Source organism: Colletotrichum fioriniae, assembly GCF_027942845.1.
Source record: "Colletotrichum fioriniae strain IMI 355084 chromosome Unknown scaffold_3, whole genome shotgun sequence".
In the NCBI taxonomy this organism is placed as follows: domain Eukaryota; kingdom Fungi; phylum Ascomycota; class Sordariomycetes; order Glomerellales; family Glomerellaceae; genus Colletotrichum; species Colletotrichum fioriniae.
Genome location: NW_027076839.1, coordinates 537,386 through 550,183, shown reverse-complemented (window position 1 = coordinate 550,183; position 12,798 = coordinate 537,386). Strand labels below are relative to the sequence as shown.

Sequence of the window (12,798 nt, the reverse complement as noted above, 5' to 3'; positions counted from 1 at the left end):
AATAGTTGAGACAGTTGAAATCAAACCTTGACTGAGTTCTCACCAAATTGTGTCTTTACGACTTTGTGCACTCTTCTTCCTTCCAATCTAAAGTTCCACCTTATTCTCTGTCTATCATCATAATCGTTCACAGACCATCACATCTTGGCAGGAGACTAAAGGAAAGTTTACTTTAGTAGGCTTTACCATTTAACAACTCTGGCTTGGCACGTGGAGTTCACCTAGATTTGATCGATGTCCCCGACTGCACTACCCCCATAAAACAGACTCTCCGATATGAAGCAGCTATAAACTAACAACCGTGCTTTCGTGCTCGTAGTCTCACATTGAAGATGTTTTCCCCTGTAAACCTTATCTTCGTGCGTCGTAAGCCAAGTTCGTGCCAACGGCCTGGAGCAGAAGATGGCCCGTGATGGTGTATGCAAGTCAGGTACGGATAGATCATATTCAACCCAAATCCTCGGTATCGCGCCACCTTGAGCCGAAAGACGCTTGAGTCAAGACTATCCATGCACCGCACTCGCAATTATAGCGCGGCGTCGGATCGTGGTTTTCGACCGCTGAGTGGTGCCGCAGTCAGGCACGGCACCTCCACAGCCCTACAAGGTGTTGTGGATACCGGCGTTTGATGGGAATCTATCTCGGAGCAGTCTTAGGTGTACTAGACTGTTAGAGAATGCACCGTCTTCTACGAACTAAGTTCAGTCACTTCGCTTTGTCAAAACTGCTTTAGATTATGTTGTCCAGAGTTGAGTAGTCCTGCGTACAGTCTGGAACCGGGATCACCGAGAATATGGCTGTATCGGGTTCATGAGAGAATTGAGAAATTCATCTACGAGGCTTGAAGGATATAAGAAGCGTTATGATCCCTCCTGAACGTCTTTTGTCTCTCATCATCCTCACACTCACATATCCAAGCAACAACCAGTCTTCCACTCTTTACTAAAACACTCTCATTTCAAGATCATATTTCGATCATCAACCTTCATTCAAAATGCAGTTCTCCGTCGTCATCACCGCCATCCTCTCAGCTGTTGCTGTTCCTGCCGTTCTTGCCGCTGAGGTAAGCTTTCATCGTCTTCGACGCCCTTCAGTCACAAAGCAACTAACAGTGAATTAGTGCAAAGTTGGACGCAACACTCCCCAGACAGACTGCTGCTGGGGCAAGGGCCAGAAGTCTTGCATGAACCAGAACGGCGATTCAGTTTGGTGCGCGTCCAACTCGGCCAACTTCTGCTACAACGTCATGAAGCAGGGCACCAACACTCCTGTGTCGGCCACCTGTGTAAGCCACTGCAATTTTCCTGCGGTTGAATTTGTTACTGACTTCTGAATAGGACGCCGACTGCTGTGACACTGTTACTGGCTGGGGTATTGGATGCCCCAAATAGACTCAATTAGGAGAGTCGAAGGGGAGAGATGGAATGATTCTTCTGTTCTAGAAAGCCTAGCTTGAAAGAGACAAGTCTGTTGATGAGTATTTTACATCAACGATTCCCGTCTGGAATCTAGAGCAGAGTTGAATCCCATGTTTAGATCTGAAGAATAGACATATATGCGCATCACTTTACCTGAAGTTCAATTGAAATTCACGTTTTTTTGCAATTGGAGTATTCATGCGATACAATTGGGTGGAATCATCATTTCCATGAGCAATCTTGAAGTACCTAACAATAGTTGAAATGAAGGAGGGACTGCGATGCTTGAAGCAAACCAGTGATTGACTGCTACCGCAGAAAGCAGACGGACTCGCAGTTGAGTGATGAAACTCCGAATACAAGCCAAGAGTCATTGAACCTGTTTTATTAATTGTGCACCCTTGGCCAATGCGACTTTCGTTAAGAAAAGTGCAACCTCGGTTGCGACTCCCACAGCCTCATTGGCCACAATAGGATGCCAAGTTTCGACGTGTTCATCTCGAAATGATCGCCAATTGTTTGCTGCAACGTCAAATGTCATCCCAACCTTTAACAACCTTAACTCCGTCGTCTCGGTCAGCCATCGCCGTGGGGGTTATAGTCGGGGGCTTTCCTCCGAATCCCAACTACATGCGTGCAACACTGCTCGCTTGCAGATGTTTCGCGTCTCCCGCGGATACCGCACTGAGGTTACCCCGCATCGCCAATTCGAGATGGATGGGATGAGTGGTTGGTCGCCTAGTGTCAGATCCTAGCCAGGGGTCTTTTGGCGGATGCTCCCGGATGGTGGCGGCCTCTCAGAGCAACCCTTGTGGTTCATTGACTGTGCCCAAGGAGACAATGGCATTGTCTCGACAAAGGCTCAAGTTTGCTGCCACGCGGACAACACGTTGTCTGCGACCAAGTTGTCAGCCTGGCTGCAGAACTCCAGCACAGCTTCGTGTGGCCGGAGAGACACTAGAGAGCTGTGGTAAATCCCTTCTGTCCGACATCAGCCAATGAATAAGCAATTACATTGCATGATGGGCCATCTGCCGGGCTTGGCAATCTTAGTGTCGGGTAAAAGACCGAGAGGATGAAATTCCGAAGAAAATTATGCCCCTCCAAGCATGTAAGGAAATCTACCAAGAGCGGGGTGTTTGTTGTTTATGTGGTGTTGCCTAGGCCAACAGCCCGCGTCCACGTACTTACAAAACGCATCTGGCTAAACTTGGAGATTGAAAAGAGACGCTTTCTTTCTCGGCTAGACTCAATGGTTCCTTCTTCCAGAAATGAGAAGATGGCCAAGAAATGGTGCAATTCCTACGCCCTGCATGAGACGGACCGTATCCGATTGAGTAGTGTGAGACAGCGGGGTCCTACCAGAGTGCCGCCATCGCGAACCAGATTGAGCAGCGCTAGAGCATTGAATTCCACTTTTGATACGAAAGAGGCATCGAGCTCCTCGAGCTGTCAGTGATAGTCTCGTTGGCGCGGGACGCATGTGATATGGAGAAATGTGCCGATTGGCCCGAGACCCCGCACTATTGCATGAAACCTTAGGTCTCATTGAATGGGACATTGTTAATCACAGCAATCTGGAAGGAGGATAAGAAATGATGATGTGTGTGGATCTCGTCGCGTTGCTGACAATGAGGGGCAAAGAGTCTTGTTGGTGCGCCTACGCAGATCAGACTCGGAGCTTCAGGTGTAGCTCAGGCAGAGCTGTGCAGGTCTTCAGGGTTCTAGGCCTGGGTCGTCTCGAACTGTATAAGTAGGAGAGCTCGCCGGCGGGGTTGAAGTACGAGAGAATTGTTCGTCCCGTTGAAACAAAGTCTCTGCCCGCGATTTGTAAACTCGATTTTTCAAGACCGTCTTCACTGCCCCAAATCTTAACTCTCTCATACCTACACACAGCTTCATAATGGGTATCTCCACCGAAGTCCCGCAGACCGTCGAGTGGTCCGGGAAGAGGGTCCCCGTCTACCCCATGGAGACTGTGGACTTTGGACGCGTCCTGTCACAAGAGCCAGCCGAGCTCGAGAACATGCTCCGCATCTGCCAGCAGCAGGGTTTCTTCTACCTGGACTTGAACGGCCTCGATGGCAGCAGATTCCTCGACGACCAGCAAAGGACCCTGGAGCTCATGCACCGCTACTTTGAGGCCCCTATTGAGGATAAGAACGAGCTCGGTCTCATCACCGCACATCTCGGGTATGTCTCTACCGCATCTACGAGGTTGGAATGCTCAGAAAATACTTACGGTTCAATCCTAGATATGAGCCTGTCGGCTCCCGAACGGGTGGTCTTCCCAACACCAGAGACGGCTATGAGATGTTCAAGGTGAGATGTCATCCTGGGAGTTCCACGAGCGCTTAGTATGAGCTCTAGCTAACTTAATCCATTCCAGGTTTCCCGTGATGAGATTCAAAGATCCGACCCTAAGTTCCCTAAGATCCTCCAGAACGACAAGGAAAAGGCGATTCTGAAGAACGCTATCTCCGGATCCAACCTGGTTACCAAGACCGTCCTGTCCGGTCTCTCCTCCGCCATGGGACTCGTCGGCGCTGCCCGTTACGAGAACGCCCACCGCAACGACCGCCCTTCTACCTCTACACTGGCAATGATGCACTACGTCCCCGCCGACCCCATCAAGGACACCCAGATCGGCCACCAGAAGCACACCGACATCAGCTCCCTCACCCTACTCTTCGCTGAGGAGTGGGGTCTGCAGATTCGCCCTCCTGGCACTAAGGAGTTCGGCTTCGTCGCTCCCAAGAAGGGCTGCGCCATCATCAACGTTGGCGACTCCCTCCGCTTCGCCAGTGGCCACACCATGATGTCGTGCATCCACCGCGTCGTCCCCTATAACTCCGAGCAGCACCGCTACTCAATCGCTTACTTCCTCCGCGCCGAGAACGACACCATGTTCAAGGACAGCGAGGGAAGATACGTCACTGCTGGCCAGTGGCACGATGAGAAGTTTTACCTCTTCAAGGCCACCCCCGATATCCAGGCTCTTGCTCCCCCGTCCATGTTGTACGGCGGCATGACTGCCGATGAGGAGTGGACTCCGTACGCGCAGCCGACCGCTAAGGCGCACGCGCCTGAGGTGTCTGAGGAGCTTAAGCAAGCCCCGGCTGTGAAGGAGACTTTGGTTGAGGCCCATTAAGCGGTTGTACTAGTGTAGATAAATGAGACCAAATACATGTACCTACGTTAGCTTGACATATCACGAAGTGGGGGATACCCCTCGACGAAATCATAACTGAATGAATCGACCTGAATGATGAAAAATAACATTGAACTCTTCATCAAAATTGTGAACATGGAAGTGCCTGTGCCGTCTTAGTACAGTCTAAAGTCTGTGCCTAAGTCTCTGGCACTTGAGTCGAAGTATCGGCATCTTTCCCGAATTAGTTTGGCAAACACTCTCGTATTCATCATGCGGTATTTCTTTTTCCTCTGGTGTACCATCTAGGGGCACGGTGATCGGAGCGGGGTCTAGATCTAGATGGCGTCAGTGGCCAGAGTCAATCGAGGCATCCCGCCGGACGAGCAACTTATGACAGACCAAAAGGGGCTAGGCACTGAGTATCCAGTAATGTGAAAGTTCATGCCATCTTCATACAGATCTACCTCTACGGCTACATACATGTATGCTCCATGTTCCAACAGATCCATAAGCACCATCACATTATCAGCCGAGGAAACAGAGCTTTGGGAAGGAGTTTAGTTTTTAGCTTGGGCTGCCCGGAACTAATTTAGGCGAGTTAAGCCCTGTCCTGAATCCTTGTTGCGATCATCAAAGCCCCCTTGGAAGCTGGGGACAAGGGCGCCCTCACCCAAAGAGGCCTGGAGCTGTTATTCATGTCCCTTGTTGCCAGTAAATGTCCCGTTATCAGACTTCAAACCCACCATGTGGCCCTGTCGTCCTCCTCAGCCATCGATACCGACGACTCAAACAATGGCATCGCTCACGGGCGCGGAGAAGACAGATGAGCTGCCGCCCTACAGCCCGCCAGCGGCGACAGCGGCTGAAAGTCGCCGTGTCCCTTCTTCGTCAGTGCGGCGGCGGCATCATCCGGTTCTCCAAGTTTTACCCCGCAGGTCGCGAACATTGCGCGTTCTTGGTTTAGCATGCCTCGCGTTCATCGTCTACGCGCAATGGAGACAAATTCACCCCACGGGCGGCGTCTCCGGGCCGGAATTTACGATTCATGGGCTTTCAACTCGCCAGTTACGAGAGGATCTGGCTACTTGCGGAAAATTGCGCAGTCGACCGATTGATCCGCCTGGTTACGGGAGGACGCGGAACGCCCGCTTCGTGGACAGCAAGAAACCCACAGTCATCAGGAACGCAACAATTTGGGTCGGGGAACCGGCTGAAGGGTCTGTCGACTATTCATGGATCTCAGCCGACGTGTTCATTGAGCACGGTCTCATCAAACAGGTCGCCAAGGACATAGCGATAGCCTCTCTGCCCAAGGATGTTCTCGTCTATGATGCGGATGGGCGGCCGCTCACCAGCGGCATCATCGACATGCACAGCCATGCTGCGGTACACTCACTGCCAACACTACACGGCAATGAGGACGTCAGCGAACTGTCAAAAGATATCACTCCCTATGTCCGATCCATCGATGGCATTCAGCCGACGGATTATCAACTCCAGGTCATCAAGTCCGGCGGTGTCACCACGTCGTTGATTCTTCCGGGGTCCAGCAACAATATTGGCGGCGAAGCGTTTGTGATCAAGCACGCCGTTGGAACTGCTGACGGACGCAATGAAACAAGCGTACTCGATATGCTGGCTGATCCGGATCGCACCTGGCGGCATATGAAGATGGCTTGCGGCGAGAATTCCAAGCAGGTCCATGGGAAGGCGGGCGAGCGTGGCCCGTACAGCCGCCTCGGCGAAAGCTGGGAATTCCGTCAGGCTTTTGAGCATGCCACCAAGTTGATCCGCGAGCAAGATGACTGGTGCAACGCCGCAGCTCAAGGTCTTGACCACGTCAAAACTTACCTTAAAAACGATCTGGAATGGGAGGCATTGATTGCTGTGCTGAGGGGCCAGGTCCATGTTCATGCCCATTGTTACACCATCAATGACATCGAAGCTTTCGTGGATCACACGAATGAGTTCAAGTTTCCCATTCGCGCATTTCATCATGCCCACCAGACGTATCTCGTGCCCGAGGTAAGTACATCGCAAACCCCTTGATGATATCTCTTAATGCTGCGCCTTTGACTCACTCGTCATTCCCAAGATCCTCAAACGGGCATGGGGAAATAATCCACCAGCGTCCGCCCTCTTCGCCGACAACATGTGGTACAAAGCCGAAGCTGCCATGGGCTCAGAATACGCAGGGAAACGTCTCTACGACGCTGGACTGACGCCCATCTACGTTAGCGATAACCCGGTACTCAATGCGCAGCACGTCGTGTTTGAAGCCGCAAAAGCGTACAAATATGGTCTGCCTTACCACGCTGCACTAGCATCCGTTACTACTGCCCCGGCTGAGAGACTGGGGATGGAGCTTCGCCTCGGTAAAATCAAGCCTGGCTTCGATGCCGATATCGTCGTCTGGGATAGTGACCCATTGAGCGTTGGGGCTACGCCGGTCCAGGTCTGGATTGACGGTACTGCTCAGTATGACGAACCAGTCAGGCTTAACAAGACCTATGAGGGTACCATAGTCCCCGACGAGAGTCTCGGCGAGGTCATTGAGAACCCACAGATCATGCGGGGCGACGTTGTCTTTACAGGAATCTCAAAAGTACTACACTCCATGACGGTGAATGGTCTGGCAGCCAATGGCAACACATACAACGTGGCCATCTCTGACGGCAAGATTACCTGCGTTGGAAGCTGCGAAGCCGAGCTCAAAGCGGCGTCTAGACCAGAAGGTGTTCTGATCCAACTCAAAAACGGTCATATTACTCCACCTTTCACCGCCTTTGGCTCAACCATCGGTCTAAACGCTGTCGATTCGGAGCGCAACACCGACAACGGTGCGGATGGGGGAAAGTTCAGTCGCGGTGTTGATGGGCTCGCCCTCGATACAGATAAACTGCAAGTTGCCCACCGCTATGGTGTGACCAGAGCCATCTCGGCCCCTAAATTCACAGCTCTCGGCACGCATCACGGCACAAGCACTGGATTCCTCACCGGGGCTCAGACTATCCTTGACCGTGGTGCCGTATTTGCTCGTGATGCTGCTGTGCACTACACTCTCGATCTCTCCGCAAAGAGCGGAGCTGATGGAATCTCATCCATCTCAGGAGCTGTTGGCGAGATGCGACGCAAGCTTCTAAAGGCAGTCTCATCGTTCGCCGCAAATGATGCTATCCCTGTGGAAGACCGGTACACGGAGGCTGCATTTCTCCGGAAAGTTATTGGGAGGGCAGATGGCACTTGTCGTGACTGTGCACAGCGCAGACACCATTGCTGCCTTGTTAGACGTCAAAAGTATCGTGGAAGAAGCTCTTTCAGAGCTCGTGAATAGGCCGAAGAGGCTTCGCTTCGTCGTAAACGGCGGCGCCGAAGCACACCTGGTTGCTGGCGCCTTGTCTGTAGCTAAAGTGGGTGTGGTTTTGGCACCAATGCAGTCCTTTGCGATATCTTGGGATCAGCGACGAGCGCTTACGGGCGCGCCTTTGACAAACGGCACAAGTGTCGATGTCCTGGTTCAGGCTGGCGTTGATGTAGCTATCGGCCTGGAGGAGGATTGGATCGTGCGAGACCTTGGCTTGCTCGCGGGCGCGGCGTACAAAAATGGCGAAGGGCGGCTGGACGAGAAGACTGCCTTGGACTTGGTCGGAAGGAACGTGTACAGAATCCTCGGCCTGGAGGATGAACTTGATGACGACCACTTCGTGATACATGAAGGTAGTCCGCTTGAGGTCAGATCTAGGGTGCGGGCTGTCGGTGACAGAGGACCAGACTTATTAGTTTTCAGGTAGGAAGGGGTCACTGTCGAGATCACCAAGGATCAGACATAGCCTCTGACAAGATATGGGTGCGGGATGAAATATTTTGCAACACATAACGGTACTCTCTTGGTATAGGTGTACAGGCTCCTTCTAAGTTGCATTAGCAACTCCGTCGACCACAAGACCTTGTAGCCCGGGGCCATGTATATCTTCCAATGGCGCAACGAAGGCCATTTGGCTCCAGCTGAAGAGTGTGTTGCGACCTCCATACACAAACACCTCGAACCGCCCTGCGAATTGCCCGTTGATCCAGGCCATGCTTCCGTGAGGCACGTCTGTGGTGATTGTGATGTTCGCAGGTAGCTTCGGCACCGACACTGCCTCGTGTGTGGAAGTAGAGACGTTCGACCAAATCCGGCCTGGGTGCCCAGGGTCGAGTTCCATGGCATCTTGTTTGCTAACAGACCGGAGAGGATAAGCCCATCCGTCCGCACTGAATGCGATGCTACCACTATCATCTAATGAGAGAGCAGTATCTGGACCGGAGAGAGTGAAAGGCCCCGTAACAGCTAGAGTCAGGGTATAGTTCATCCCCTTACTTCCGTGGCCAAGGTGTACAGCATCGGAATAATTGACAGGGCGAGACCATGAGACTAGTGGGCCTTTGCATGCAGACTTGGGCTTCTTCACTACACGCTCAAGATTCTGTCCCGGTGCGAGAGGCGTGAAGAAGTCGATGCTAGGCGCAACTCCTTCGTCTGCCAGCTCTACGCCACGACTGCCACTCCACGCGCGTGCTCCGACCAGCGCTATGCCTCGACGCATGGCATAATACGCCTCCAGCTGTGTAGAGGCATCCGGGCCATTGTCGTTCCATGCCGCAAGAATGGCACCTCTGTTTGCTGGTGAACTATCTGGTAGCTGCATGGTCTTATTGAAAGGGTTGAAATCCGCTGGTGTCCACTGCCACTCTGGTTCGTTGGCGAAGTTGAGGACTCGAGTCTCGTTGAAGAATTGCGGGTAGCGAGCAGGTAGGATTGGCATATGGTCGTTCTTGAGAGACATATATGCCCACCAGTCCTCTGAATTGACAACATCGTAATCATTGTTTGCCAGTAGAACCGGGTCCGATTCGCCGTATTGCCAGTGCTGGATGACTACGTCTTTGGAAATCGTCTTGTTTTCAGATGGCTCGTTTGTTCCCCAGATCCGAATTCTCTTGCCGGTAGTAGAGTTAATGAAAGAAGACATCTCGTTCACGAAACCAATGTAGTCGTCAGCCAGCGTCGCATCATACTCGTCTGCGCCAACATGAACTTCTTTTGTCTCGAACCAGGGGAGAAACTCCGACCAGATACGCTTGACGGTCGGGATAGTATCAGGATGAGACAGATTGAGCAAGTCGCGCTTGGCCAACGAGAGCTCAGGCTTCCACTTGGTCAGGTAGAGGCAATGGCCTGGTGCTTCGATTTCCGGGATAACTGTGACACCTCTTGACGCGCAATGACTCTGAAGATCAGCAAAGTCTTCTCGGGACAAGGTTTCATTCTCCCGGCCATGAAGGATCGGTAGCAAATTCTCATCTTCCGGCCGCAGCGAAAAGTGGGAGTAGACGTCTTGCCACGACGCGTTCTGCCCGCGATTGAGCGGGTAATTGTCGCTGAGATGATAGTGAAACTCGCTCATCTTGAAGAAGGAAGCGAAGCTGCACAGCTCCTTGAGGAAAGTGGGCGCGTACCACTTGCGTCCGGCGTCGAGCATGAAGCCTCGCGTAGCATATGCCGGCGCGTCAAACGATCGCCCCATGGGCAGAGTCCCGTTCCCTACCAGCAGGAGCTGGAGCAAGGTTCTGGTCCCCCACCACATCCCCCGCGCGCCTGTGCCGCCGATGAAGGCGCCAGACGGGGAGATGACGAGCTCATAACCTTCCGACGTAGGATTGCCATTTTCGTAAGTGAGCGACGATTTGTTGCTGGTGAAAGAGCCGAGAAGAATGCCAGTGGCGTTGGCGGCATTAGGGAGACGATCGACGCGCTGTAATGTCCAGTTGACACCTGTAAGCTCGCTTATGTCTTGTTGGAAGAGCTTCGCAAAGTCGTGGCCATTTGGTGGAATGAGAGTCAAGCCATCTGTATCGGCTTTGGAGGCAAGACTGTTCTCGATGTAGATAGTCTTCGGGCTTTTATCCACTTGCCAAACGGCGCCTGAAGGGGATTCCGAAGTTCGGAGGGTGGGCGGCAGAAGTTGGAGACCCCCTGCTAACACAGGACTGCAGAGGAATGCCGTGATGAACTGCAAGAGCGCCATGACTTGAACTTGTTTCGGCGCAATTTGGTGTGGCCTGCCCTCTTCAAATGCTTCCAGCTACCTCCATTGTCGTGTCAATTGACCATTTATGCAGAAAGACTATGTCTCCGTCCGTATCTCGGCTTCAGTGTTATCACCCCTCACTTCATCCAACTTTCACAGATAGATCAGCAGAGCTGCCCCGCAAACTAACAGTCTGATGTAACAACGCATGCTGTGCTATGGTAACGTAACCGTAATCTCGACCAGGGGTTGATTAGTGCCCGTCCCTTGCTTCGCACCCAAACTGAGAAACAAGCCGCGAGATGCCCACTGGCTTCTGAGTTCTGCAAAGTCGATGATGAACTGTCCGCCCAACATTAGTGCATCCGGTGAGCGTGGAAATGCCAGGTTTTGTTAGCAATTCAGACCGCGGATGTGTGTATGTATACGACATGGACTATTTAATTGATTTCACAGCGCTAAATCACAAGATTGCGTTTCATCAGGGATGATCATGACACGAGTATTTTCAAGAATGGGGAGGGAGTGGTCGGAGTGAGGTCAATATGGAATCAGGATGATGGAAAGGATCAGTAGGATTAACGGTGTGATACTGGGCAGCCAATTCAAATATTGTTGGTAGGTACTTGGTACAACGCTGAGAACTCAGAATTTTCTTTGCGGCTCACGAGTTGTATTTAATATCTTGATAGTCGAGTTAGCATTCAATGACTACAATGGGTAAAAGTCAATGTAGACTTACGAAAAGTTCTCCTTGTAAAACCAGACCTCCCTGGCACCACCGCCTTGCAGAATACGTTTCTGGGCCTCGGCTGCAACTTGACCCAAGTCGAAGACCAATGACGCCGGACCACAGGTCACTAAACCAACGCTCCCTGGTTGCTCAATAGCTCGCCTAGAAATCGCGAAAACATCTGGTCGCTCATTGTATGTGCGTAGACTGACCAGCCCAGAAGAGGATTGCCATTCAGACTCGGAAGACTTCCCGGGTGTTTCAATCACCTCCTTGTCTCCACCATATGCCTGAGATTCTGGGTTGGACGATGTCGACCTGTTTTCCCCTGAAGTTCCCGTCTCATGGAAAGAGATAGAGATACATGGCGCCTTTGTGTTCCCGGCATGAGGGTATCGAGCAATAATATCGTCCAATGCTCTACAGTACCATTCCCGAAATTCAAGATCGCGGGTTGCAACGATAACTTCCATTTCTGGGTTTGCGGCTTCTGCGTGTTGTCGTTGCAGAAAGTGCTCGATCATTGGCAAAGAGAATCCTGCCCCTGCACCCCCAGCAACAATGAGTGATCGGTCGAAGCCAGCAAACCATCGATCCGTAACGCCGCCGTACGGACCGTCGAGCAGAACTCGAACAGATGCCTCCGGGGATTTCTGAGCAATTGTAGCAAGCCTAGCTGTTATTCCTCCTCTGGGTTGGATGTAAAAGACCATTTCGTTTCGTTGGCCCTGTCGCGGGATCGAGCAAATCGTAAACGGATGGGCAGTCAGTGTGTGCATGCCGCCAGTGAGAAACCTCAGATACATGTGTTGTCCTGGTGTCCACCGGGTATTGGTCTCTATGACGACCTTCAAACAATGAGGCGTGACCAGCGATACACGGGCGTGGTTGACACCGTGCTCCATGAAGGTTTTGAATTGTGAGTAGAAGAAGCATAGAGCGTACAGCACAGCTGTAACGATGAAATAGTCCCAAGAGGTAAGACGGAAGTCGCAGTGAATGAAGAAGAAAACGAAGAAGACGGCCGCGGCTAAAATATGAGTTGCCTTGAACAGTTCGTAATATCGGTCACTGTCAAGGTAAGTTGACTGTCAGTACAGTTTCGATGTCTCAATAAGAGTGCTTGAAGGCCAATGATGAACACTATCACATACCGGACCCAACGAATGGACATGAAGGTCAACCATGCTTGAGCTAGGATCGCAATGACGCCTGTAACCCACATACCTCCATCATTCCACTGCTTGACTATGTCGCCTTTCCAGATGTGGAATACAATGAAGGGAAATGTATGGACCAGTGCTAGTACAAACATAGCCCATGCCACCCAATTATGCCAGATATTGAGTTTCTCGTGAGATATACCGGTCAGGGCTGAGATCGGGTTTGCCTTCGCACCTAGAATGCTACACACAGAGTTAG

The 12,798-nt window shown here is 51.8% G+C and overlaps 4 protein-coding genes across 4 annotated transcripts; 3 read left to right on the top strand and 1 right to left on the bottom strand.

Annotated features, from left to right (window-relative positions):
- Positions 1-994: 994 nt before the first annotated feature.
- On the top strand, positions 995-1,391 carry N0V96_003047 (uncharacterized protein; the record flags this gene model as incomplete). Its single annotated transcript, XM_065756720.1, has 3 exons — positions 995-1,063; positions 1,121-1,285; positions 1,338-1,391. The coding sequence occupies 3 exons, from the start codon at positions 995-997 to the stop codon at positions 1,389-1,391; spliced, it is 288 nt and encodes a 95-aa protein (XP_065614487.1).
- Positions 1,392-3,321: 1,930 nt separating this feature from the next.
- On the top strand, positions 3,322-4,569 carry N0V96_003046 (uncharacterized protein; the record flags this gene model as incomplete). The annotated part of the gene is made up of 3 exons (XM_053189798.2): positions 3,322-3,611; positions 3,674-3,740; positions 3,808-4,569. 3 exons carry the CDS (start codon positions 3,322-3,324, stop codon positions 4,567-4,569), a joined length of 1,119 nt encoding a protein of 372 aa, XP_053052721.2.
- A 795-nt stretch (positions 4,570-5,364) lies between these two features.
- Positions 5,365-8,363, top strand: N0V96_003045 (uncharacterized protein; the record flags this gene model as incomplete). Its single annotated transcript, XM_065756719.1, is given in 4 exon segments — positions 5,365-5,459; positions 5,676-6,597; positions 6,668-7,826; positions 7,840-8,363. 4 exon segments carry the CDS (start codon positions 5,365-5,367, stop codon positions 8,361-8,363), a joined length of 2,700 nt encoding a protein of 899 aa, XP_065614486.1.
- Positions 8,364-8,483: 120 nt separating this feature from the next.
- Positions 8,484-10,640, bottom strand: N0V96_003044 (uncharacterized protein; the record flags this gene model as incomplete). Its single annotated transcript, XM_053189800.1, has 1 exon — positions 8,484-10,640. One exon carries the CDS (start codon positions 10,638-10,640, stop codon positions 8,484-8,486), a length of 2,157 nt encoding a protein of 718 aa, XP_053052723.1.
- Between the last annotated feature and the right edge of the window lie 2,158 nt (positions 10,641-12,798).